At 39.1% G+C, this 27653-nt stretch overlaps 1 protein-coding gene across 3 annotated transcripts in view; it reads left to right on the top strand.

The window, feature by feature from the left end:
• Positions 1-22731, top strand: part of trps1 (trichorhinophalangeal syndrome I) — a 154505-nt gene extending 131774 nt beyond the window's left edge. For all 3 annotated transcript variants that reach the window (XM_042506122.1, XM_042506123.1, XM_042506124.1), the window contains exons 10-11: positions 9886-10008; positions 18334-22731. In XM_042506122.1, coding sequence (XP_042362056.1) covers positions 9886-10008; positions 18334-19917 — 1707 coding nt within the window. In that variant the 3' untranslated portion in view covers positions 19918-22731. The remainder of the gene's footprint in view (positions 1-9885; positions 10009-18333) is intronic.
• Positions 22732-27653: the final 4922 nt, after the last annotated feature.

Genomic DNA, 27653 nt, shown 5'->3' with positions numbered 1-27653 from the left:
TTTCAAAGATCCCTTGAAGAACACTTTCTTAAAAAAAAGGGATCTTCAGAAGTAAATGGTTCTGGGTGGAACCTCAACCCTTCAGAATGAACCAATGAACCCTTTTGGAACCTTTATTTCTCAGAGTGTAGGTAGACATGCACCCAGAATTACAAGTCTATTGTTAAAGCTGACACCTTCTATTTAACTCACACAGAGTTGAGTGTGTGTGTGTGTGTGTGTGTGTGTGTGTGTGTGCGCGCGTGTGTGTGTTTTGTAGTATGTTATTAACAAAGGATCTAGGTTGTTGTGTCTTCTGCTATCCGGCCCGCCTGCTGTGCAGAGACTGTCGTTGTTTTTTTTATGTTTATGACACAGTTGCATCTGTATATTTACAATATTTCATTGTCGTTATCACAACCAAGGGCTTAGCACACTTATCAAGTTTCGACTTTATTTTCTCCCAGTGGGCAGTTGGTTTTGCAGCAGCTATTAAAAGCAACTTGCATAAAAGACTTAGAGGCATAACAACTGACAGTCACCAATACAAGGTGCTGAGACGGAGTTTCAGGCCAGCAGCAGAAGACAAATTACCATCGTCATCATTATCACAGTCTCCACGGCCATCAGCACCAATCAATGACAAGCGATCATCACTTTCCCCCTTCTTATACCATCACGCAGAGGCCTAAGGCGGGAGGGATAAAGGAGTCATTACACCTGATTATTTTGGCAGGGGAGAAACTGATTTTCTGGTGGAGATGTGGCTCATAAGGCCTGCTTCACCACATGATTTATGAGTTATTAATGTCTTCATATAGCGAGATGACAGGTGTTAATAAGGATGATCATTTAAGTTTACCTTGACCTATTTGGTAATGTACCCAGAGAGCTATAAGTGTTGGAAGAAAACTTTTCAGGGTCACTTCTGACACTGTTGCATCATCAGTCTATATCTACTGTGTTTATGCAGAGCGATACAATGCAGTAGATGACTACAAATCCAGCATCTTTACACAGCGCAACACCCTTCCAGCTCGTCTGCTGCTCTGCTGCTGCACACTCCGTACAGCTAATGTCTGGCGACGGATTGTATTCAGCAAGACTTGCTCATGATTGCTCCTAACCAGCCCCGGTTTTTGAACAGTATCATATCATCACAGAGCTTTTTTGTCCTGAAATTTGATTTTCTTCAAGTTCTGTCACTGCGGCCTTTAAAGAGGGAAGATACCGCCGAATGTGCCGCACTGATATGGTTGTGCTGGGAGTGTGAAAGCTGCCGAAGCAGACTGTTCGAGGAGAGCTGCAGGCTGTGTGCAGAAAAGGGAGCTGGGAGCAGTCGCACACTGAGCTGAAGGTCATGCTCAGTGTGATCGGGCAGGAGGTGCTGTGTTAGGACACAAACTGGCCATTTCTCTGTCTATCAACAATTTTCTGTTTGCCAAGTGTCTTTCACGTTTTTCTAATTTATTTGTCACATTCAGTATTGCAAGTTCTCTGGCAAAGAAATCCATGTGACATTTTGATTTAGTGTTGATAATCAGCAACAGAACATGGCTGCTAATAGTGTCGTGTAGCTATATTATAGAGAATTTGGTGATAGGGCTCAGAATACTTACAAACACAGCAGCTATTTTGTATGTATGATTGGCTGATGGTGTCCGTGTTGGACTTTGACCCTTTGAAATCTGGATCAACATCAGTTTTTTTTGTTGTGTTCAGACATCTTTCATAAGGATTTAAACCTTTGAAACATGAGAAAACATAAAGAAAAAGGCAAATAACAACTTGGCATGAATTGTCTGGTAAATTGCAAAAAAAAAAAAAATTAAAAGATGCCATGCAAATGACCTGAAAATTATCTAAAAAATAAATAAAAGAGAGAGGGAAAATCACTAGAAAATCATCAAATAGCTAGGGGAAAAATCAAGAAAACTAAATTTAGTAAACTGAGATTAAAACTAAGTTTAGTATCTAGAAAACTAAATTTAGTATTTATTAAAATAATAGATTTAAAATCAGGTAACAGGACTTTCGCCACATCACATACAGGTCACTGGCCTCTGATATCTTAAGAGCCAGACGTTCAGAAGGTTTTTACCAGGAGCCAAATTATCTGCAGAGGTCTCTTCCTCTCAAAAAACTAATAGACCCCATGATTTAAACTGGTAAAAAAAAGAGTAAAAATTTGTGTTTTCCCTATGCTATTTGGCTTGTCACTGAGGGGCTGCAAACTATGGTGGCCCATGAGAAAACATGAATGGCCCTATCTAGGGCCCATGTTTGGTTTGTCCATTCTGGGCTACAGTAGAAACATGGTGGTGCAACATGGTGGACTCTGTGGACAAGGACACTCTTCATTTGTAGATACAAGAGGCTCATTTTAAGATAAAGAAAAAATGTGAAATGTTATTTTCAGGTAACTAAAGAAAACATGCCTTTTTTATAATATTCCATTTCTGCAGATATATCCCCCTAAATCATACACATTGGTTACTTTAAGAGTAAATGGTAGCTGCTTTTGGATTGTATTCCCTGTGTCGTTCTTTGTGTTTACAGGATTTAGCTTTATTTCAATTCATAAAGGATATAACACTGCAAACTCTGTCTTTTTATTAATTTCTAATCTTGTAAATCCTGTTACATTCTCACTGGCTAACAGATGCAGATTCAAACCACACCACAGCCGAGTATCCTTTACAACAGTATGTTATCATTATCCTTTTTTAAAATGTCTGTTGATTCCTGAAGGGATAATTAGTCGTTTGGTTGCACCCCTTCAGAGAGTTACCATAGGCAGGGCATTTTTTGGAAGTTTGCTTCTGAACTAGTTTCTCCGCGCCTCACTGATAATGTCATCTGAGTAGATAATCAGCAGGAAATGCAGCCTCCATTGCATGTCGCAGTTGGACCTCGTCCATTTTTCCAACTGAAAAACAGAGCTGTTCTCTGCTTAAAATAACACAGAGAGCTTCAGTTCTTAATTAATTTTTTTCCTCCAAATAACAGATTGTTTGTAGTGAATCTTTTCCTGCTGACTTTAACTGGCTCGTTTAACTGTTATAGTGCCATTTGTGCTTCTGCTTCTCAGACGATGCTATACATTATTGTTTTAAGTTTTTTGGGTTTTTTTTTCTCTTTGTTGAATAAGAATAAACCTGCAGAATAAATTCAGAGTCCCTTTAACTTAAATTCATTCAACTCAAACCCAATTATTCTATTAGGAGAAGCAATTTAAATGCACACAGTAGTCTGAGAGTTAACCACACAGATGGACTCCTGCAGCCATACGTGCAACACGTACACAGACCTACACACAAACACACATACACACAAATAGTTGATGGTTGGTAGCACCCATTGGGGGGGTCTCTCTCAGATCGGTTCCAGATGCTTCTCAGTGTGTGTGTGTGTGTGTGTGTGTGTTAGAAAGATTCATTTGGTGAATCTTTTTTTGAAACTATCCCTGTGCTCAGTGCTTCTTATTTTATATGTGTGTGTGTGTGTGTGTGTGTGTGTGTGTGTGTGTGTGTGTGTGCACGCGCACACTAGAGACTGATCCAGTGTATAGGATATTGGATTTGGCAGTATGGAATTTAGTTCATTCCTCCAGCTAGTCTTCTAGCTTGATTAAATAATCGCTGATTTAATGCAAGTCAGTGTGTGTATCACTGAGTGTGTGTGTGTGTGTGTGTGCGCGCGTGATAAAAGTGGGGCTGACTTACTCTTTAAGTGAATTAAATGTAATTTCATTTTGAAAGACTTTGTTTAGAAAAGCCCTCTTTTTGAATTTATTTTCGACCTCAGGGCGCCTCAATCTGTTTCCTCTCTTTGTATCTCTCACTGTTTGGCCACACATCCTCAAAGAAAGCAACACCTTGATATTTTGAATTTTTATATGTTAAGTTTGCTTTCCCATATTCAGTGTGCGTAATGAAAAAATATGCCTTATGTACTGCTAAATGAGATTTGAATCATTATTAAATGTATCCATACTTGTATAAAAAAACAACATTTTTAAACAAATTACTTGGATATGTCCTTGACAACAAGATATTTGAATAGGCCAAGTGCTATGAATTAACTTCAGTTTTATTTTCAAAAGAGGTGAAAATGTTTTGAAGAACAGCAGCTCGTGTGTAGGCCACCAGTCTGCCACTGGAGATTATGGATGCTGACGCACATTGGTTGCAGATGGAAGCTAAAATAAACTCAAGGCTGCCGAACCTAAACCATAGGATGCTTATCTATTTCGGCCAGCTCTTCCATTAAGATCTAAAAGACCATGCAGTGTAAACAGTTTGTATAACATCTGTAAATTTATGGCTTCGGGAGAATCTCAGAGTGGACTCAAAGCCACAGCTGAAGGATTCAGCCACTGAGTGGTTCCACCATCTGTTTTGATGTTGAATAAAAATCACATTCTGTCGAATGAAGTTTTAATTTATTAGTACTTTTTATGAGTAGAGTCACGAAACAAAGTCGCTTAGAAGCGGCTCATAACTTCTGTTTGAATTTAAAGAAAATCAATCACTTCATCCCATTCAGTGGAAATTTAGCGTAGCAGTATAAACCCATAAAAGTCTAATAACACACAATTAAAATGGGAGTATTAAAGCTGAACAAGAAACCAATACATACATGTAATATAAAATGTAGCCTGTTTTTTATAGTGTGTATTTTCCCAAACAAACAAGTCTTGTCATGTAGCCTCTTTTATGCATTACTGCATTAAATCTACCACCACAAGGACAAAAAGGCTCCTTGTTAGAGCGGCGTGTGCTTCAGAAACCGACCACACTGATTGTGAAAGTTATTAAACCAATAAATGTTGTTTTATGTGCAGCCTGCCACTGAGTAGATTGTACTCTTAACTTCTGCGGCCGTTTCGTCAGCTTTATGAGACTGATGAAATCTGCCAATATTGTCAGCTTGTCACAGTTATATTTTTGATGTACGCCCTACTGGTAAAAGTGATCTTTTAATCAAGAGATTTAACTGTTTGATGTCCTTTACCTACGTATTTGAATACACAAGAATGATAGCATTCCACATCAGAGTGCTTTTGAAAATAAGATTATAAAATAGACACCTGTTCTGTGTTTTAAATTGGGTTCCTCTGTTAGCAAACTTACATTAATCTATGTAATTATGGGTTGTGCATACATTTTGACAGTGTAGTGATGTCTCAGATAAAAATGTTCTTTGCACGTTTACTGGAAATGACAAGATGTGAAAGCTTTTCTTTGTCTGCTCAGCGAATTGCAACCGGGCGGAGCATTATCCCCAAAATTTGACGAAATACTGTCATTGTCAAAAGATGGATACACAGTACAAAAATAAAAGTTACACTGCAGTTCGAGAGATGAATTAATATTTAAGTTAACCCTTTGACATCTGGAATGACATGACTTTTCTTGTGCATTTTTGTAATAAACAGATTTTAATTTTCCTTAAGGTTCATTTTACAGTATTTGTTTACTTATTTTACTACAAAAAACATTTCAGGTAATTTTTTTTTCTTAATTTCTTGTAACTATTGGGGTCATTTCTTCTTTTATTGCTCATTGCCGTCCTCCCATGTTTAAGAAAAAAATCAAGCTGATTTGCTTTAGTTTCAAAGGGTTAAATGCAACAGCAGATCTCATATAGAATATTTATTGCAAAAATACAAAGTTAATTGCTGCATCGTGCACACAGACAAAGTTACTGGTAGGTCCCTTTAAAGGGATTAATCAAAAAGAATTCATAAGAATATCAAAATATCAGCAGATCAGGAAGTCATTAAACATCTGTACTACACAATGTTAAAGGATTAAAAAATTACTAAGTTAAAAGGCAGCAAAAAGAAAAAGTCTTCAGCCTTGGCAATGTAACTGGTAGTAATAATACTGCATTATGTCATGCTTCTCAGTGTGGACACACTGAGAAAATACCAAGTATAAGTGCAGAAGTATCTGATTTTGAGACTGGACGCCCGTCAGAATGGTCAGAGCAGTGTTTACGTTGGTTATTAAAATACACTTCCTACTTAAGAAACTTAACTTTATACTAAAACATCAACATTTTTAAGTTTTTCGCCAGCTTAATTGGGAGGAAGTTGATAAAGGCTTTAATTTCTTGACTAATTAATGTATTTTTGTTTGTGTGTGTGTGTGTGCATGCTTGTGTGTGTGTGTGTGTGTGTGTGTCAGAGGGCGTTGTTGGTGGTGCTAATTGAACGGTATCATAGGCCGCAGATAAATAGATGTCATTAAGGCCCTGAGCTCTAATTACCCACAGCCCTCCTCTGCGGGCTGAGGTGAGTGGGAGAGGCCAGGTATCAGTAATCAATCAGAAGAACATGCGCTGACACTCACACATCCTGGAGATACACACCGATACACCCAGCACACAAACATAATTAGAAAGCCACCAAGAGATGCTCTTCCACTTAAACCCATGTTCATATGACCTTATGTAGAGCCTCGCGTGTGCGTGCATGTGAAATGCATGCATGTGAGCTTGCACATTTACACACATGTCAAGCCAACCAGCTGATGATTGAAAAGGAAGTTAAAGATCATGAGCCAGAGTTTGTGCGTGTGTGTGCGTGTGCATTTTGGAAGGTGGTGGGGGGCTATTTCTGTACTTTCCTGTGTAATTGACACTTGAACCTCTCTTTCATACACACACACACACACACACACACCACACACACAGAGACACAGGAAGCGTACATCAATCAATCACCTGGCTCTGTCTCTCTACATGTGGTGACCGTATGGTGTATGCAACTTACACACATTGGCAGGCACACACACACACACACACCAGAGGATTCAGTCATGTAAAGTGTTCTGCTGTCTGATGTCAGATGGAGAAAAACACATGTACCATAAAGACTCTAATATTAGCTCAGGTGTTTATTACATGCAACATTGCTGGAAACAGGATGTTTTATTATACACATATTGAGACTGAGAGACAAAGTTTGTCCAGTAAAAATAAACACATCAATGGTGTTTCTTTGTGAACAATCTAAAAGTTTGATTTTGTAGCCTGATGTGGACAGTATGAAGGATGTTATCGTAAATGTCTGTTTATGAGCTGAAATTACAGCAAGCAAACAAAAATGCTATTAAACCACTTTTCATTGGCAGCAGAATTTGATGTCTAATCCTTTAACACTGTGTAGTGCAGATGTTTAATTACTTCCTGATCCGCTGCTATTTTGATGTTCTTATAAATTATTTTTGATGGATCTCTTTAAGGGGACCTAACTTCTTTGTATGCATGCACACTGCAGCAATTAACTTTGTATTCTTGCATGGAATATTTAATATGATATTTGCTATTTTCTATGCATTTCACCCTAAGAAACCTGAGCAAATTGGCTTGATTTCATTCAAAAACATGGAAAGAAGGCAATGAATAACATAAGATGAAATGACACAGAAAATAGCAAGAAATTTATACAAAGTAGAAGGACATTACCCGAAAATAATCCACAAAAAAAGACAAAACAATAAAAAAACACAATTGATACTGATTAAGGTGTTAAAGGGTTAAAGGTGTGTAGGATTTAGGGGGATGTATTGGCAGAAATTAAATATAATATTAAAAGTAGTTTTCATTAGTGTATAATCACATAAAACTAGAAATGTTGTGTTTTTGTTACCTTAGAAGGTGCCGTTTATATCTACTTAGGAAGTGATTGGTCCACAGAGATCGCCATGTTGCACCGCCATGTTTCTACCATAGTTAGCCGTCCCTGCACTGCAAGTCTAGGAAAAACTTTTTTTCTTTTTCTTTTTTTTTTTTAAGGTACGCTGCTTTGTTTCAGTATTTTACGGATTCAAATCATCTGGTTTGTTTGTTTTTGGAGAGAGAGAGGATTACTCGGCTCCGAGTAAAAACCTCCGAAACAATGAACACTGAATTAATCCTGGGCTCGCACAAGTTTGAGCTGGTTGCTTTCTGCAGTCCTCACCACTAGGTACCACTAAATCCCTCTAAATCTCACACAGTGCTTCTTTAACAGAATGTAAGGTTGTGTGAATCCAGTATGTTTTCGTGCCATTTTAAAAGTTTGAACCGTACAGTATTTTGACAATATGATGAACTGTAAAAATTTTGGCGAGGATAATTGTGACATTAAAGTTTTAAGATCATTCTATGCCCAGCATCTTTTTACAGATAACTCATTAATTCTTAACAGAAATTATATTACATCACATTACACAAATTCTATTTTTTAAATGCGTATTGAGGTCATATATTTGCATGTCTGAGTGTAGTGCGTACATGTAAAGTGGTTGATTGTGCTGTGATCCTCGCAGTACATTAGATTGCAAAAAATAAACTGAGCAGTGCCGTGCCCACTGGGCTCTCCTGCTTTTAGCTGGCAGCACGAAACAGATGCTCAGTGGAAGTGCTGGTAGTGGCTCCATCTGTAGCTCTGAGACTACAGAAAGCCTGATTGAAGTGCAGCGCCTCTTTTGTGAAAAGTTGAAATGTTTTTAACTTCTAGCACTGGGTGCTCTGAGCCCAACAAAAAAAAAAAAAAAAAAATATGCTAAGCTCTCAGCGCTGTCATGAACATAAAACAACAAGAAGCCAGCGCTGAAAGGAGAAGGTCCCAGTGGATGTAAAGTCCATGATGGAGGAAGAGAGGGGAGAAACAGATTGGGATAGCAGTGAGAGTACAGGGGAGAGAGAGTGAGAAGGAAATGTGGCAGACACACAGAAGGTGGATTTTAGTAAGCCATACCCGTAGGCACATACAGTATGCGGATATTTACTAGCATAGCCATGAGGACATCACAAACAGACAAAAATGCACAGAACACACAGGTCAGTGAGGGGGAAAAAAAAGCTATTAAACTGATTTAAATCAGTAAAACACACTGAAAGGAATCTGAAGTTAACTGAAATAAAGAGGAAATGACAACTGGATGAACACAAATGTGGAGATAAATGAAAGCGGAGAGAGAAAGAAATGGTTGGATAGACGGGCAGATAGAGAGAGAAACAGAGTCATGGACGAGGAGAAAGATGAGGTATGCTGTCTTCTCAGGGTCATAAAGGTGGTGAATGGGGCCAGAGACTTAATGGGATGGAGAAACGTTGTGATTGGCTCATTACTGTGATGGAGCACGTTGCCACGACAATTGGCCTTTTCACCCCTCCCCACCCCCCAACTCTTCCTTCCACACACTACTTTTCTATGCACCACTGCTCCGTGAACTGCAGAGGTGTGTGTGTGTGTGTGTGTGTGTGTGTGTGTGTGTGTGTGTGTGTGCGTGTGCGTGTGCGCGCGCGCGCTGCATGTGCGTGTGTGTGTGTGTGTGTGCATACACAAAAACAGTAAAAGTCAAACACTTTCCTGTAAAGTACCTCCTGCAGTTCAGATAAACACTAAAACACTTTATGCTACAAGGTGAAAGCGTAACTCATCTCTCAGTTTGCGTCTGTGGAGTAGCACTTGACAAAATTGCCGCTCTATCTGGCTTTCAAGAGCCCAAGATCTCTCTCAGACATGCACATATTTAAAACATGAGGTATCCAGCACAACTAGATCATTTTCCTTTCATTGAAGTATATTTTGTTGTTTTTATTAACCTTGTTCTCTGAAGAGGAAATCGGTGTAGAGGGGAACAATGTGTTCAATAGGATTTCCCATTAGGAGTGATAAATGAGAGCACATCATCTCTGTGCCACCAAGCCGATCTGTTTCCTTTCTCTCCTAACCTTACTTAAGTGCTGTGAATATTAAAAAGGTATTAAAACTTAAGTCAACATTTTTTGTCTTTTACCCTCTATCTTTCCTCTCTATGTCTTTGCATGCTTCTTATCCACACAAAGTTTCTTCATTAATATTTATTTTTACTTCACATTCTAACGTCTGTCTTTCTCCATCCGTAGCGACGCAGAGGCAGCGGGGTCTTCTGTGCAAACTGTCTGACCACCAAGACATCGCTGTGGAGGAAGAACGCTAATGGGGGCTACGTCTGCAACGCATGTGGTTTATACCAAAAACTACATTCGGTAAGTGACACACGGACATGTACTGGTGTTTGCAAAAAGATACCGTGCCTGGACCAAACGTGCACTAAACTGTAGACTACACCAGACCAGCGGTTCTGGGTGTTGATGACTGACTACCAATTTATGGAGCCAACATTTGATTGAGGGCTGCACATGAAAAACACACACATCTCACATTAAACTGCAGGGTTGTCCACCGAAATTAAAACTTAAGCTAACAGTACTAGCCTTGATGACAGAATGGAATTCCTATAATACTCACAAGACGCCAAGAGTTGCCATACAACCAGCATCTTTCTACCAGTTGCTAGATGCTCTTTTGGGGGGCACAGTTTGGTGCAGTAGCCCAGTAGTGTATTAAGGAAGCAGATTGTAAATTTTAGGGGGGATTTAGTGGTATCTGGTGGTGAGGATGAATTCCTTCAGTGTTCATCATTCAGGTTTTCACTGGGAGCCAAGTTATTTGCAGAGGTCTCTTCCTCTCCAAAACAAACAGAACTGGTGATTTAAACCAGTAAAAATACTGATTAAAAAAGCTCCACGTTTCAAATCAATGTCTCTCCTGTGCTTCTTAGCTCGTTTTAATCTTCACCTTTCATATGTTGGTATACCTTAAAACCGATATCACTGGAACCCTACTATACACCCTACACACTGGACCTTTTAATGTAAGCTATTGAAAGTGAAAGTATCAAAATGGTCCTCATATGATTACAATATGATGCATGCATTTCATGTGATGTTCAGGGGCTTTACAAAATGTTTCCAAGGGCCTCCATTGGCCCACGAGCTACACTTTGAGTAACTATTTACTAGACCAACTGTCGACCTGTGAGAGTAATAGAAATAGATGTCCCAGATGTGGTTCATTAAGGCTTCTGTATATTTGTTATCCCCTTTATTCAATTTCTCTTTTAAACTAATTAGAAGAGAGACATGAAGGGAGCCATAAACCTCAAAATCACTTTTAATATAGAGACAGAAAGGAATCCCTTCAAGTGAGCTGATACTCAGGTGTATCACTGTACAAAAGTTTATCTGCTGTGTTAAACTCCAATCCACGCATAGAAGACGTACATATACTCATAAAGTACTGGTATCGGGAACCCAGTACTTCAATCAATTCTGTAGACTCTATGTTGTGTTTTAATACATCCACAGGGGGGTTTTGACCACTAATTATCATTCCGTCTGTGTGGCCGATAAGCATACGGCGCAAACTAAACGGTGCATGCTGCAGTTAAATTCCTGCGCACGTTCTGTGGATCCCGCTGTGAAAACATAATATTGTGGAAAAAGTCTATTTGATTTGGTGGAAGCTGGGAGTTACAGACCATTTCAGCAGTCACAGCGAGCCAGTTCCATGGAGTGAGAAATATGATGGAATGAATCAACTTTACCATCTAAGCCTGGGGAAAGTCTATGGAAATCCCAAATTTAATTAGACTGCATGAATTACAGATGAGATAAAGACCCAGTCTGGAATGGAGTTAACTTCAGAGCATTGAGCTCTCTCACCTCGCGTGTTTTTAAGGGGTTAAAGCTAATTTCACACTTCAATATACCTATTTAACGCAAGGGTTTACAAATATTAACAGTGTGAAACAGGCCTTTAGAGCTTCAGCACAGGGCTCATGTTCACATATTGGCTTTTTAAGCTCAGCTTGTAAAATTTCAAAGTGAACAAAAACGCTTCGGTGTAATAAATCACAGTGTTAGTAAATGCATCAGCGGGTTGACCGTGTTACAACCTGGAGCACTATGCTGCAATTATCGAATGGGGCTTTAAAGACCTCTCACAGGATGACAGGCTATCGTAGTTTACTCCTTCCTGCCCCTGCCGACGTCCTTGGGTCAGCCCGTTCATCTCATCTGCTGCTCCAATCACGTTCCAGCTCCCTCTACTCTCGACAATCTTCACGACGGCCGTATTTTATATCACATAATAAAAGTTTTATATGCTCTACACACATTATTAGAGAGGATAGCAGCTAGTAAAACACTTCAGAGTGAGAGAGGGGAAGGGAGAGTTATGAATAAGGAGGGAGGAAAAAGGTAGATGTGGAGGGAGGGAGGAAGGGGAGAAAGACAAACAAAGGAAAGGGAGGAAGGCAAAGAGAGAGGGGAAGATTAAGGTAAAGAGCGAGGACAGAAATAATGAAAGGGGAGTGTGTGTGTAAAAAGTAAAGAGACGCAGGGAGACGGAGAGATTAGGAGAAAATGCAGAGGGGATATTCAAGAGGAGAAGGAAAAAGATGGAAAGATAGATAGATAAAGTGAGACTTATGTGTACCAGCAGTAACTCCAGCTGCACAACCATAAAGGTGGTGCAGCTATTGCGTATGTGTGTGTGTGTGTGAGAGAGTGAGGTAGTGTATGTGGGGAAAAAAGTAATGAGCAACTTTGCAAGAAATGGACAGAAAATTTGAAAAAAAAAGTAGTTAGAAATTATTCTTTGAAGTTGAAAATAAGCTGTGGGGACAGATATTATCCAAAAAAGGAAAAAAAAATGTCCAGATAACAATATTAATATTATTATATTTTAAATATTATGTTACTTTTTTTCTCACATTTTCTTAAGGTCATTATCGTGTCTCTTAATTTTGTGCTTATTATTTTACATATTTTCAATCATTTTCTCATTACTTTTTTACTTATTTCTTGCACATTTTTTAGGTTATTTCTTGTTTAGTTGCTCATTGCCTTCTCCCCATGTTTTTGAAAGAAATCAAGCCAGTTTTCTCTTTTTTCAAAGGGCAAAATCAAGAAATGAATTATGATAAAACCCGCTTATTTATTAAGTAATTATGTAAGTAATTATGAATTACAAAAAGATATTTTAATCTGGTTGAATTCCAAAGACCAGTGAAACCCTGTAACCTCTCTGTTCACAGATCCTGCTCAGTATTAGTATGTAGAGTTGAAATTAGACACAGTTTTGGACGGTTTCCACCATAAGGGGTGCTATTTCTTTGCTTCTTGCCTTTTTTTTTTTCCACAGCCATCCTCCTTCTGTATTCACTCCTGTCCCTAATGCCCCCTTCCTTTTCCTCTTCTTCCTCTCTTCATCACTCTCTGTCCCTCTTCTCATTCATCTCACCTCCTTTGTTCTTGTCTCGACTCGTTTTTACCTTTTTTTTCCTCCCCACTCCTCTAAAGCTAGAAACACAAAACTTGAGGACCATAAATAACAGAAACTAGAGACCCTGTTATGATGGGATCACTCCTGCCATGACACAGCAATCCATGACTAAATTCACATTCAGATGCCCGCCCTTTAGGTGCCCTTGTGCTCCTTATATTACGTCATTACCAGCAGCATTTCAATCTGATGCTGTCCTGCCATGTTTCATGCAGACACGACAGGGTGCGAATTGGCCGTCCGCCAGCATATAATAACACCACAACCAGTTCTGTCCGGCCGCATTTTTGTCTGATGGCTGTCCACAGTATTTCATGCGCACACAAAAGGTGGCTTCTGGTGTTGCCATCTCACACCAAAAGCACTGTCAAAGTTGCTGTGTTTTACAGGTTCAGAATGAGAGTGAGCTGAAATTATTCAAAACATTTTCTGTGGTTGTTCCTGCTATTTGCATTTCCTATGATAGCAAAGGCATGACCTGCCCCACTCTCCCTCTGATCAGCTAGTGCTCATTGCCTTCATTGTTTTGATCAGTTATGTTGAGGCAACAGGAGTGGGATGGGTTAAGGTTATGGTAGGAATGACAGGGTAAGTCAATCAGAGGGGGGCAGTTCACGCCTTGGGAATCCTAGGAAACCCAAATTCACCGCTAACGAGGTATAAACAATATCAGCCAATGCAGAGTTGTTGCAGCTGGTAAAAAGTGATCTGACTGACATGATTGTGTCACTATAGAGGCTGTCAGTCTTCTCAGTATGGTAATGATCCAGGTGTCTCAAATGTGTAAATCAGCAGGACAGCTCTCTCTCTGACAGACACACATTTGGCTGCTGAGCAGAGGCACCTGTCCCAAATGTATGTGTATTAATAGATCATTAAAACAGAGTGTTGTCTCTACGGAGGTTTCGGGGGCATAATAGTTTAAGGAAAAATCTCCTTCTAATTAGCATGGATGGTAAATACAGTCAATTGAAGTGACAAATAAATAGCGGAGTTTAGGTCTAAAAAGATCTTTTGTTCTTCCTGCATCCACTGCCGCCATGTAACATGACAGTGACATAGTTGGATGTACAGAAAAGGTACAGGCTATTTAAGCTTGAATTGCTAATCCACGTGTCTGGGTAGCCATGAGGCGGGCTCTAAATGACACTCAAAAAAACATCCTTGCTTTCTTTACTTGTATTGCAAAGTAGCTACGATTACAAGAGCGAAATAACATCCCAAAATATGAGTGCAGAGGATGTTCTGGACAAGGATACTTAGATGTATTTATTCAAGTACAGGACTGAGGAAATGCAGCAGAAACATCCTGATACATGTAGACATTGCCTGCACAGTTCTGTGAGCAGTATGAGTTTTCTCTGTCAGTTTAGCAAACACTAAGGGATTTATTGCTTCATTGACTTCATTTACCAGAAGCACTGATTGGACATTCACATATATGGTGGAGAATTTGCTCAGGCAATATGAATCATTCATACCTTTATATCTTCCTTAAATGTCACCGGGTCATACAATATATGACAGTATAAGTCATATAATAATCAACCCCCATCGCCTCCGCTACCACCACCCACCCACTCTCTCTCACACACACACACACACTTTTTTAAGACTAATAAATACACAATAGAAACCTAAAATATATTCAAGAAAGGAAAACTCTTGCACCAATTTTCCTTATTTAACAACTGTACACCTGTACACTGTACAAGACTTGATTGTCTCATGAACTCAACATAAAACACACTTTATTCAAACTCAACGGAAAAAAAACATGAAACTCACCCAAACTGTCTTGGTTACTCTTGCTAGTAACCTAGTTAGTAAGTCCACTGTTCCAACTATCACCAGCTCAAGTTTGATTGAAATAAATCCTCCTGTCACCAAGTTAGATGTAAAAACATGCCGTTATTCCCCACAGTCTGTCCCGCTGCTGGTTGCTGGCTGTTAACAGTCCTGTAACTCATCCCTCTACCACTAGGTGTCATTGTGTCTCTCAGTTCAGCTGCCAGTTCCACCCATTGAGATGAGAAACTGAACTCTGGTGGTGCATGCTGTGCACTACATTTAATGAATTTAATAGAAAGAGGAGCGGCTGTATTTATGACGGTATTGAAAAGCATACCTTCAGGATTTCTGCCTAAGCCTAGTGGTGTATTTTCTACTTTAAAACTGTTGTTTGTCAAAAAATATGTGTTGACATTTTTTCTGCTTCAAGTGTAGCAGGACATCCCTGAATTGATGGTATAAAGGACCCATCTCTTCTTAAATAGTTTTAGTAGCAGCACCGCAATGACTGATGATGACTTCATACACACTGACACATACGCATGAGTACACTTTTATTATGTAAATAAACCTTGAGAGACATTCGGTTGCAGACATAGGGCTATCCACATTTCACACATACCATGTATACATACATAGAGGGCTTAATCATTCCTAGCACAAACATAGTGTGGTTTATCGCATTTTTCTTTAAATAAAAGTCCCCACCCTCGTTCTTTTTGCTTTTCATCCACTTAAACATCTCACATTCATCCAAGTTCCTCCAACATAATTTCTTACCATCTCTCTCTTCATGCTTGCTGTTTCTATATGCATTTTTTTTGGTTTGCATCTGACATAATGTAAATTGAAAGACCTACACCACTCACACAAATATATACACACACAGCAGGGGATTTATAGAGATGTTCAGAGGTTACATACAGTCACAGACGTTTCCACTCAATCAAAAGGCTCTTTTGCTGTTGCTTAAATATTTAGTGTTCACAAGGTTGACTGAATCTGACATGCATGAAGGTGAAAATTTAAATGAACTGAACTTTCTTTGATGCTTGAAAAGCACTTCTCTTTTTGTGCCAGTTGAATCTGACTTAATTTTCAATGGATGCTGTGTGGAGGTCACTATTTATAATGTGTTTTTGGAGAGGAGGTGTCAGTGCAGTCGGTTCTTCAATTAGTGATAGGATAGCAAGTCATTACTTTTGAGTTGAAGTGTAGACACTTTAAAAGACACTTGGAAATGGTTCAGTTTATTTTAGTTCCAGCAAAGGAAATCTTGTGCTGATTTGTCTGGAAATGTTTTGGACTGTTTTGATTTTTTTTGGCATGTGTTATGGAACGAGACATCAAAAAAATTTTCATGATCTCTCGTTTATCTTTAGAAGTACTTTATTAATTCCAGTGGGAAATTAAATAAGTGAGATGTGCTTCAGAAACCGTGTTGAAGTCTTTTGGACTTTATTCTCTGGAATTCTGCCTGACTGATGCCTTTTAAATGCCAAACACCGAGTATAAATATACACATACAAACTAAAGCAAAATACAGAAAGTTACCTTATACTTTTACTGGTATGGATTACTTGATGGATAAGACATAATAAGGACATATGTTCACATGTTTTGGGGGGATCTCTCAAGTAAGTAAAAGTTGAGGCTTCTGGGCAAACTCCTTTTACATCAGATGTAAGTGCTCCCCCTTGTGGTCAGGGCAAAAACCACAGTCCTTAGGTGTGCTGGATATATTACTGTCTTTTTTTGGGGCATGTCAAAGTTAATAATATTTAGGTCTAGTCAATACAAATTGAGACTCTTAACGCTTTGAATAATCATTGGCAGCATCACTGAAATAAGTAACTGTTTTTACTAGTTCAGTAGTAAGAAACAGTAGTTATAGATCTTCAACCATCCATAGTGCAATTCTTGGTCGTAAATAAAATTTCTAATATATAACAAATTGCTTTTATTATTACTACCAGTTCTGGTATTACAGTGTACTTCATTTCTGGGCGTGGTTTGTTCAAGAGGTGCTGCCATACCCCAGCAGGAGCTGTTGCTGGACTGCTATGGGAAGGCACAATCAGTGTCGAACACTTTGCTTTCTCAGTCTTATTACTTTCAAATGTATATATATAATATATAATATTAATATATATTATATATATATTAATATAGTAATATATTATAATGTAAAAGTCGTAGCGAGTGCAGTTTTCATGTAAGGCCCTTATTCATATGCTGGCTCCTTAAAATGATACTCAGTCATCAAAACTTTAAAATCACCTCTTCTATCTTTTTGTTGTTCCCCAAAATGCTTAAATGTTTTAGCCCCCCGGAGGGTTGGGTTGAAGAGGGTGTTGACTGAAAATAGACAACCACAACTTGGTTAGCATTGATCTGTTTATACTTTTTATCTGATAGCAAATTACTTTGACCAAAGGGAGGTGGCAGTAGAGCCGCTGCTCCGCTGCCTCAAAGGAGCCAGTTGAGGTGGTTTGGACATGTGATCAGGATGCCTTCTGAGTGTCTTCAATTAGAGTTTTACTAGGCATTTTCAACTGGTCAGAGGCCCCAAAGTAGATCCAGAACATGCCATAGGGATTATGAATTTCATCTGGCCTTAGAACGCCTTCAGATCTGCCAGGAGGTGCTGGAAAACGTTGGCCGGGAGAGGGATCTCTAGAGTACTTTGCTCAGCCGTCTGACCCAGCAGCCCTGCCACGGATTAGCATTTGAAAATGAATGGATGGCTGACTTAGCATTCAGATTTTATAAAATCAATTGTGACCATCTTTTTTTAGTGCAATAAATGTCATATTATCACATCAAATAATGCTAGGCTGTGTGTATGTTTGACATTATTAATTATGTCAGCTAAGCATCCTTTAGCCATTGACATCACTTTTTTGTACTTCATTTCACACGCCTTTCACACAGCTATTTAAAATTTGAACCCAGAGCAAATTGGTTTGATTTCTTTAAAAAATATGGGCATATACGGCATTGAGCAACTTGGCAAGAAATGTCTCACAAATTGCAAAAATTTGGTAGATTTAGAAAATTATTTTTTAAAAGCTGGTGTCAATTTATTAGACAACTTTTTTTTCAATTGTCATAGTTCCATATTCAAAATAATTATATTTTTAAGCATTTTTTCATGTTCTTGTACTTTTTATTAATTTTTTGCTAATTTCTGGTTCATGCTCATTGCAGTCTTTGAATGTTTTTAGATTAAATCAAAACAATTTGCCCAAGTTTCAAAGTGTTAAATGGAGTATAGTAAAATCTGTAATGCTGACATGTAAAAAAAACCAAAAAAACAAAAAAATGAATAAGATTTGTTATTCTATGTCTTTTGACCCTCTTCTTTTTTCCATATTTCCTTTATTTTTCAGACACCCAGACCTCTAAACATCATAAAACAGAACAACGGTGAACAAATCATCCGCCGCAGAACTCGAAAACGCATCAACCCCGATTCCCTGTCATCAGAGACACCCGCCCCCAAGCAGCAACGCATCACCGGTGTGTGTGAGCGTGTGAACGGGGAAGAGTCAGACCGAAGTTGTGCATCGACCAAAAACCAGCAGCCTTCCCCTTGCTCACGCTCACCCCGATCCACTCAAGCCTTTCTTGCCAATCAAACATTGGAGATCCACCGACGCATGCCTCCTCTTCTCCTCCCTTCACATCCACCCACCTCGTTGGTAGCTGAGGGCAATGGGAGCATCGCTGAGGGAGGGATAATATCAAAAGTAGAGGGAGGTAAAGGAGGAGGGGGGTCAGAGAGAGGCAGTCCGATTGAAAAGTACATGCGTCCATCCAAACCGTCCAGTTATTCGCCTCCTGGTTCGCCCATTGAGAAGTATCAATACCCTCTTTTCTCCTTACCTTTACCATTAACCCTCTCACCTGATTTGACACCTGAGTCAGATTGGCTCAGATTCTGGACCAAGTACAAGATGGCAGCAACCTCTGGGGTTCCTGGCAGCATCAGTAACCTAAGCAGCCCCGGTAGCCTCGGAAATAACGCTCATTATCTCGGTGCAATGGTGGCTCCAGTACAGCATCATCAGCAAAGCTACACGGTGCCTTACTGCGCCTCTCCTTACTCTCCTCTTCCGCCTCCCCCAGCTCCTCCTCATTACCCTCCTCCTCCTCTCCACTCCCAAACCTCATCACCCTCATTAGAAAACGATGCCCCTTTGGATCTCGCAATAAGACAAAGAGATACTGCAAATGTACACATGTCGACAAACGGTGCCGAGAGAGGAAGGCAGGGGTCGCCACTTGCTGAGAGGTTGAGAGAGAACTGGAAAGGAGAAAAGGAGGAGGAGGAGGAGGAGGAGAGGATAGATGAAGGAGGGAACAAGAGGGAGGAAAGAGGAAAGGAAGATTTGACAAAAAGTCAGCCAAGCATCCCATCGAATCGCGCAATGGTGGAAGCAGCCACGCAGGATGACCTGAGCAACCGCTGCATCCACTGTGGGATCTACTTCCTCGACGAGGTCATGTATGCCCTGCACATGAGTTGCCACGGCGACCAGGGGCCATACCAGTGCAGTTTTTGCCTCCACGTGTGTGTGGATCGATATGATTTCACCACGCACATACAGAGGGGCTTACACAAGTACACAGACAAAACAAAGAGGATTCACGCACAGGACGGCCTGATTCAAAATGTCCCGGCAATGTCGGAGTGTCAAAATGCGACACCGGGCGAAAAAGACGAGGGTGAACGTAGCGCAGATGAAAGCAATGATGTCATAGGAGTTTGTCATGACGACCAAGCAGAAGAAACTACAGGCAACAATGCCACTGACAACGAAACAGAAGTTGAAAAGGAAGAAAGAGGAGACGGTCATGACGTCATAAACCAGGAAGAGGGCGATGTGTCAGCTAGTAACAATGACGTCACAAAAACGACAGAGGTCACGACTGTTGCTGAATCTAAAAACTTAGAAGAAAACACAGAGTAATTAATCTGATGCCTTCGACTTACACACAACCTCTAAGAACGTGTTTTTTTGAATGAATAAGCTGTCGGCCTCCACGTTTCTGGAGGCTTGCTCATGTCAAAATGGGCCTATCCTGGGCACTAAATGGAACACATCCTTATGCTGGAAGCACTCGGCTGTCAAATGGTCAAAAATCATTGTAGGATCCCGCTGAACTGCTGCAGGGTTGGATGAATAGCCTGAATCCTGCGTTGAGCGACGGCCACTTGACAGCTCCGTGGCAAGTCTTCAACAACAGTGTCCGGGCATGCAGCTGAAATCACCTTTAATAAACAGCCACTTCATGCGCTTTCCAAATAAGAGGATTGGAAGCTCGACTGAAAGTTGGACTGCTCACATTTAGGATGAGGAGCTCAGCACTTGCACAGCCACCATACAGCAGAGCAAAAAAAAAAAAAAATGCTAGAAGCAAAACACTTAAACTGAGCTGTTTTGTTATGCACCATGCTAAACTGAACCCCGAGCTGGCCGAAACTAGTCTGATGCATCATTCAGGCCATTTTATCCTGGTACAACCAGATCTCATCTGGTTAGAACTACTCTGTTCTGGTCCAGAGCCTGTTTTTGACTATTGCAAATGGATCCAAAACCAAAACTTATTTTGACTTTGTGAAACTGGTCAGAGCTAAACCAGTTATTTTGGGAGCAGTTTAAACTGGTGTTGGTACAAAAGGATCAGGTGGCTCCTTTCACTCAAGCCCTGTTGCTCATAAAACTGGCAAAAACAACAAGTGGCAAAATCACCACGGCTGCAAAGTGGCCCCAAATGGGAGACTGTTTGGGTTTGACTTTTTTGAACTGCTTGAAAACCAGTTTCAACTGGTTGAACCGGAGTAATTCCGGACCGAAGTGTTCTCTTCATCCATTTGGATCAAACCAAGTGACATTATTTTTTACCTTCCTCCGTGCCATGATACTAGCTACGTGCCTGGCTGCCTGCCTAATAGAACAACCATCTATTAACCTGCTTAACATTTATATTAATGATAATAATGGTAATAATAATAATTATAGTACAAAACATGCAATTTGCTACACTTTCCTATATAATATGTTATTTTGTAAAGGCAAATATTTTTTTTTTTTTGCAGGAAATGGTACTATAAAAATGTAGGTATTTTTCTTTTTTGAGCTATCGGTTGTTTGCGTTCTTATGGAGACTTGTTACGCCGTCTAACAGAAATGGTACAGCAAAAAGAGGGGGGGTTGTGTGTATGTGTGCATTTGTGTAATTGCGTTCTGTGTGTGTAAGGATCAAAGGATGCTTCCGTCCCCAAACAATGATGTAAACATAATGAAGGCTCGCGCTTGGTATTTCAGTCCTCAGGGGTCACACGTGTTGCACACCAACCCACCTGTTTCATAGCATGTGACACATCTTTTTTTTTTTTACATGTCGAATGGTCGAATGGTTTTAGCATGTTACGTAATGTTCTCTTAAGTTCTCTTATATGTGTTCTTATCATGTTTCTGTGTTAATAGGTCAAAATGGTCTTAGTATGTAACTTTATCTGTATGTCTTTCACTTGGTTTTATAGAGAGACTTAGGAACTTAGGGAAATCAACCCTACATTTTTTTCATGAGGATCAATTTTTTGGGTTAACTGTTTGAACTTTTACTCTGTATTGAGTCTACAGAGCTTCTTGCCTACAGTGTTTTATTCAGCCTATTATATTTCGGAGAGTTTTTTAGGCTACCTCTATGTAGCATGTTAGCGTCTTATAAAATCTGCAAAATATGTTGCCTTTTCAGTGGATGGGAACTGTTACACGTTAGACCTAAATTAACCTAAAGGTTACATTTTATAATTCAGTGAAGTAAAACCAGCGTATTTCTTTCAACTCATCCCACTTTTCTGCCATCCACTACCCACTGAGATAAGAAAAAGACCCATCTGATATCATGACGGAGTCTCTCTTTAAACCAAATCTTCATAGTTTGTTTTCCTCGTTGGGAGAGTCATGACAGTCAGGTCCTTGAAAGTCCCCCTGTTCTGTAGAATGGAGCAACACAGTGGCCATCTTGTTTATTTTTATAAAAAGAGAATCACTTCTCTTGCCTTGCTGCCTTAGTTGCTAGAAAACAAACATTAAAAAAATTCACCAAGAGACTCCTTTTGAAGAACGTAATAATAGGCCGAAAGAAAATAAAAAGACAGGAAGGAAGAAATAATGAGATATTTTTCTATGCTTATCCAAAAAACATGAATGAAAAACATATTCCGCCTAGTGCCTGGTAACTTGTACAGTTTTTCTAGTAAGTGTAATCGTCTGTGTCGAGAAGTTATGTAAGTTATGATTCATGTCAGGCAGAGGCTGGGCAAACAGACTGCTATATTTAATTCCTGTGCACCGAGTTATCAGTCATCAATTTTAATGCTTGATTTCAGTGTAGTTGTCTTTTCGGCCCACGATAGAGACCCACTTGCTTTTAAAAAAATGAAATTGGTTGCTATGCTAACTGTCAATCACTATCCACCATTTTTGCATGTACGTATGTACACAATTCTGTAGAAATGTTTGGACATGCCCTTTTATATGATCATACCAAGAGGATGTGCTGTTCTTGGTATTTGGTTTCTTTTGATCTGGGAGCTCAATTAAGGCATACAGTCATGTCACCACAGTGCCCATATCATGGTAAAGGTTAAAGGTCATGTTAAGGTGTTGTTTCTCTACAGATTAGCTGATTAGAAAATGGATTAACCCTTTGAAACCTGGAGCAATTTTCTTGTGTTGTTTTCAGACGCCTTTTGCAAGTATTTAAACCTTTGAACCTGGAACAAATTAGAGCAATGTCTTGCAAAAACATGGGGAAAAAGGTAATGAGCAGTTTGGCAAGAAATTAGCAGCTCTAGAAAATTACTCATAAAAGGCTAGGGGAGAAATGTCTCGGGGAAAAAGATAAAATCTCGGGAATATATAATTATCATGGTGACAAATTTAAAATTATGTCACAAAATGATTAGTCTTTTTTAGCACTTTCCCATGACATGTCATGTCCTTGTTTCGATTTGTTTGTTTTTTAATACTGTATACTAATTTCTTGCTAATTTTTGGGTACGTTCTTCATTTGATGCCTTCTTCCCATGTTTTTTAAATAAATCAAGCCAATTTGCTCAGGCTTCAAAGGGTTACATTATATTAATACACCTAAGAAAAGTCTTGTGTGGCAAATTTAGTAGCATCTTGCTGTGAGGTTGCACAACTGAAACTTCTTCCATGTGCCAAGCATGTTGTAGAACCACAGCCAACGCAAAACACGTATGGTCCTACTTAGAACCAGTATTTGATTTGTCCATTCTGGGCTTCTGTAGAACAATATGGCAGATCCCAGGGGAGAGGACCCTCTCGTATGGCAATATGAACAACTTATTTTAATGTAATGAAAACACAAATATTGTTATTTTCAGGTGATTATAAACCAGTTGAAACAAAGTTATGACTATTTAATACAATTTCTGCCAATTGATGCCAGTAAATCATACACACTGGACCTTTAAGTCAAGACAGTTTTGTACTCAATGGGCCACATTCCATTTTTTTAACAGCAGTGAGATGAGATTTTGTTATTGCAGAAATTTTAATACACCCAGACTTTAACAGCCAGCAAACTTCACACAGTATGCCCACAGTATTGTCACATTAAAACGCTAAGAAACCTTTCAAACTATTGGTGTGCGGATTCACGTATCACTTTTATGTCTGACATCCCACTCTGGGGTCAAGTGTAGGGGTTATTGCTCAACACCTTTACCATGTATAGCTCTGCTTTCCACATCAAACTGATGACACCCATTCTAAAAGGCATAACGTAAAAAAAAAAATCTGATTTAAATTGCCTTCATTCTAGGAATTTTAGTGCAAAGGGTTTTTTTTGTTTGTTTTTTTTTTGTTTTGGGCATCTCTTAAGGGGCTGCTAGTATAATGAAAACTGTTTACATTTGCAAATGTAGCAAAAAAAAGCAAAGTTTTGACACAGTGCTGAGAGAACAAAAGGAAGGATGGAGGGATACCTGCTGAGATGGATAGATGGCTGCCTTTGAAGAACATACGGGCAGAAGGTGGATGAATAGAGGCAGAATGGGATCAAATGATGCTTGTAGTGGCTGATAAAAAGAGGTTTACGTATCCAGTCATCCCCTCTCTTCTGTTGTCTCTTAACCTCCCTTCACTTGTATCTTTCTCATCTGTTGTCTAATTTGACATATACCGCTCAATCTCTGTCTTTTTATCCCTCCACCTGCTGTTTCTTCCCTCCACTGATCATCTCTTCTCTATTTTTCTACTTTCCCCGCATCTCCTCTTTTGATTAAAATACTCATGAAGGTATTCTCAGTTCAGGTCAAGAGATAGGCGGTTGTGTCATATCGTGTCTCACCCGAAAAGCTGATGTCGACTCTAGAACTGACAGCAACCTATCTGCTTATGTTGACTTTTTTGTGGTTGAATTTCATCTTGAGATAAAAAAAATATCACCAGCAGCAGCAAAATGTCAAGTACTTCCTTGAAGCAATGTGTGGATGCTCTCAGATTCATTCATTTGCCAACGGGACTCAAGTTTGTTAAAAATTCAACATAAATTTTCATCTTTTAAAAGCTATGACTTCTAGGAAACAGTAGTAAAAAGATGTAAAGATGATTTTTTTCCCTTTTTTTTCGCATCTCATCTTGAAGAACCACAAAGATTTTCTCAGTGGGATGGAGACAAATTCTGATGCCAAAATGTTTCAACAGTTTAGCTTTTGAAAGAAAATCTTTTCCCTGTACTTACAAGTTGGAAGCAAAAATATGACAGCCTTAATAATAAAGAAAAATAGCTCATGCACACTTTTCATATTTTAAGTGCTCTGCAGAACACTTTACTGTTCAAATATCTTTTCTTCTCTCACCAGCTTCACATTGTCTCCTGGGAGTCACGTAAGGATACTGTATATCCAAAACATAAATGTTGATGTTGAATTTTTCCGCTGGTATTTATGGTTCAAAACAGATGAGAGAATTGGATGAGAAATGAGGTTCTGCAGGACTCACCTGACATGTTTTACTTCAATAATGAGTGTATGTTTTAGGTTTGATGGCATTTCACATCAGCGTTTACATTGGGGGGAGGGGGCCTTAACAAGTGTTTTCAGTTTTTTTTGTCTTTGTCAGAATGTGTTATAGAGAATTATGCTGTTGCTTGCACTCCATTTATTATGTTCTTATTGCCAAGGAAGGGACAACAAACACACACACGTACACACACAAAGACACACGCCGGCAGTGGTACGGATTGAGTGTACATTTTGGGATGTACAGTATTAATCATGGGAGACAAGGGAGCTAAAGGCCAGTTTCTTATTGGTCAGACACACACATGCATGCACACACACACACACACACACACATCAACTATGTACATTTAACCAATATATTTTAGTAGAATTTTGTCTATTCAGTTGAACAGCTTTTATAGAAATGTTTTTGTTTTGGTTTTTTTAGGTTATTTTCTTTCTCATGTTGTATTTTATTCTGCTACCTTTCTTATTGTTTTAGGTTTTATTTCATGCAAAAAATGATATTTCAACATATTTTGACAGCCAAGAAAAAGTTTGTTACACAGCTAAACTTGAAGAATAATGTTGATGATGATGATAATAATTAATAAAAGTAATAACAAACATACTCAAAGATGGAAACTGGGTGTTTCATTTATTTGCAATTTGTTGTCAAAGAGAGACAAGAAGAATTTTTGTTGTTGTTGTATAACATCCCTGTACTGTATAAATTCACTCGTCATGTGATCAAAGTGTGGGCTCTAATGTGAGACTAACTGCAGAATTTGGGAGCACAAAGGCACAGGTGTGGTGTCTGTGTTTTTTCAGAAACCAAAAAGATTTGCAACAGAAAACTTATGTGAAACCTGGGAACATGCCTCCTGCTGTGCTCTCTGAATGTAGCCAGGAGCTCCACAGTCATCCTGTATTTCTGTTCTCATCTGTTCTTCACTGCTGCTGGCTGATTTTTCGATTGCTCTTGCTTGTTTTTCTCCTGATATAAGTATCTGTTTATTTTTGTCACTTCGATTATTTTAAACACACTACACTAGAAAAGAAACTGCTTCCCAATAAAAATGTAGCACATAGTTTCTGCAGAACACATAGTTTGTTGAAGAAATTATGTTTTTTCCATGGCAAATATTTTGATGTGGTGTGAATAAGCCTAAATCAAGCAATGTCTGTCTGTCTGATCCAGAGTAAGAGCCCTGACACACCAAGCCAATAGTCAACTGCTAGTCAGTGCCAAGCCATTGGTAAGTGTCTGTCGTCTTAGTTTTGGTGGTGTTTTCTGAGCTATCTGCACTAGGCTGCCATTGTTGGCTTGTTTTTGTTCTTGTTTTGGCAAGTCGAATGGATGTTGGAGACACTTGAGGCCGTCGGTGAATGAAATCACTCTGATTGGCAGTTCAGCTCAGCGTGTTTGAAGAGAAACAGAGGTGAGGTTAGTAAACAACTGAAGTCATGAGGGTCTGAGATTGAAATAAACTTGTTATACAAGGTTTATTTAGTTATTTTTTATTTTTTAGCCAGTGAGCTCGGCAGTTAATATCCTATGCTCCTTTTATATCTGGTTGTGTTGTTAATGGGCTTACTGGGTAACTAGCATCTTAAATCCGTCCTGTCGGTCCTCCAGTTTTCTTTTTTGAGTGATGAATACAGACTACCACCATCTGCTGGTAAGGAGTTATTTCCTCACATGTAGGTGCCAGTTGCTGTTGTTGGTAGCCCTTGTGGTGTGTTCAGGTGCAATATTTTGGAAGAGACACACATGAAATGAGGTGACAAAAAGTCGGCCCTCATCGCTGTTTACTCTTTGTTTGTGGATTGGTGTTTGTGGCCTTTAGAGTAGCTAAACCCCCAAATCACTTTTTCTCAGTTGAAAAGTTATATACATAGCTATTTAATAGTGTTGTTGTCTGATTCAGGTCCAGTTCTTGACATCTGAATGTAAAGTATTAAAATTCTACATATTGTGTTATAAATATGCATATGATACATATTATAAATATGTTAAAGTTTGTAATTTTGTAATTTGTCATTTATTTATTTAAGGAGGAATTGTTTTTTATAGTCTGTTGCCTGATGTAAATAGATATCCTAAAACTAAAATAAATAAATCAAAATTAAACAAAAACAAGAAGAAGATACAATATCACAATGGCTAAGGAAAACAACATTAACATTTTTTGTTTTAAAGGGTTTTGCACTTGGATTTTGTCATTGGTTGTTCCCAGTAGCAGGAGCCTGCTTTTATAACTAATTGAGCCCCCTGTGCCCCTCTGTCACAGCCCTGTCACAGCCCTGTCACCGCCATCTCACCCCCATCTAGCCCTCCCACTACTTTGTTTGCGTGTGGGTGGTAGGGAGGTGCTGTGGATTGAGAGGCGGCACGTTTGGTTGACTGGGCATGTCTTTGCCCTCCTCCCAGCCCTGCCTATTTTTGAGGGTTTTTTCACATTCCAGCCAAAAGTTGGGGTTTAGTTACTCTTTTAGAAATTTTAAGCATATCATATAAACATGCATGCATAAACATTTGCATAGCCATTTATGGTTCCAATCAATGATTCTATATGATTTTTGTAACCCTGTGAACTTTCATTGAATGCCACACTGAGGTTAAACATTCTCCACGACACTTTGTTCCATAACAAAGTA

The sequence above is a fragment of the Plectropomus leopardus genome, chromosome 18 (assembly GCF_008729295.1).
Source record: "Plectropomus leopardus isolate mb chromosome 18, YSFRI_Pleo_2.0, whole genome shotgun sequence".
Lineage (NCBI taxonomy): Eukaryota > Metazoa > Chordata > Actinopteri > Perciformes > Serranidae > Plectropomus > Plectropomus leopardus.
The sequence above is the reverse complement of the archived record's forward strand: the minus strand, read 5'-3'. Positions and strand labels throughout refer to the sequence as shown.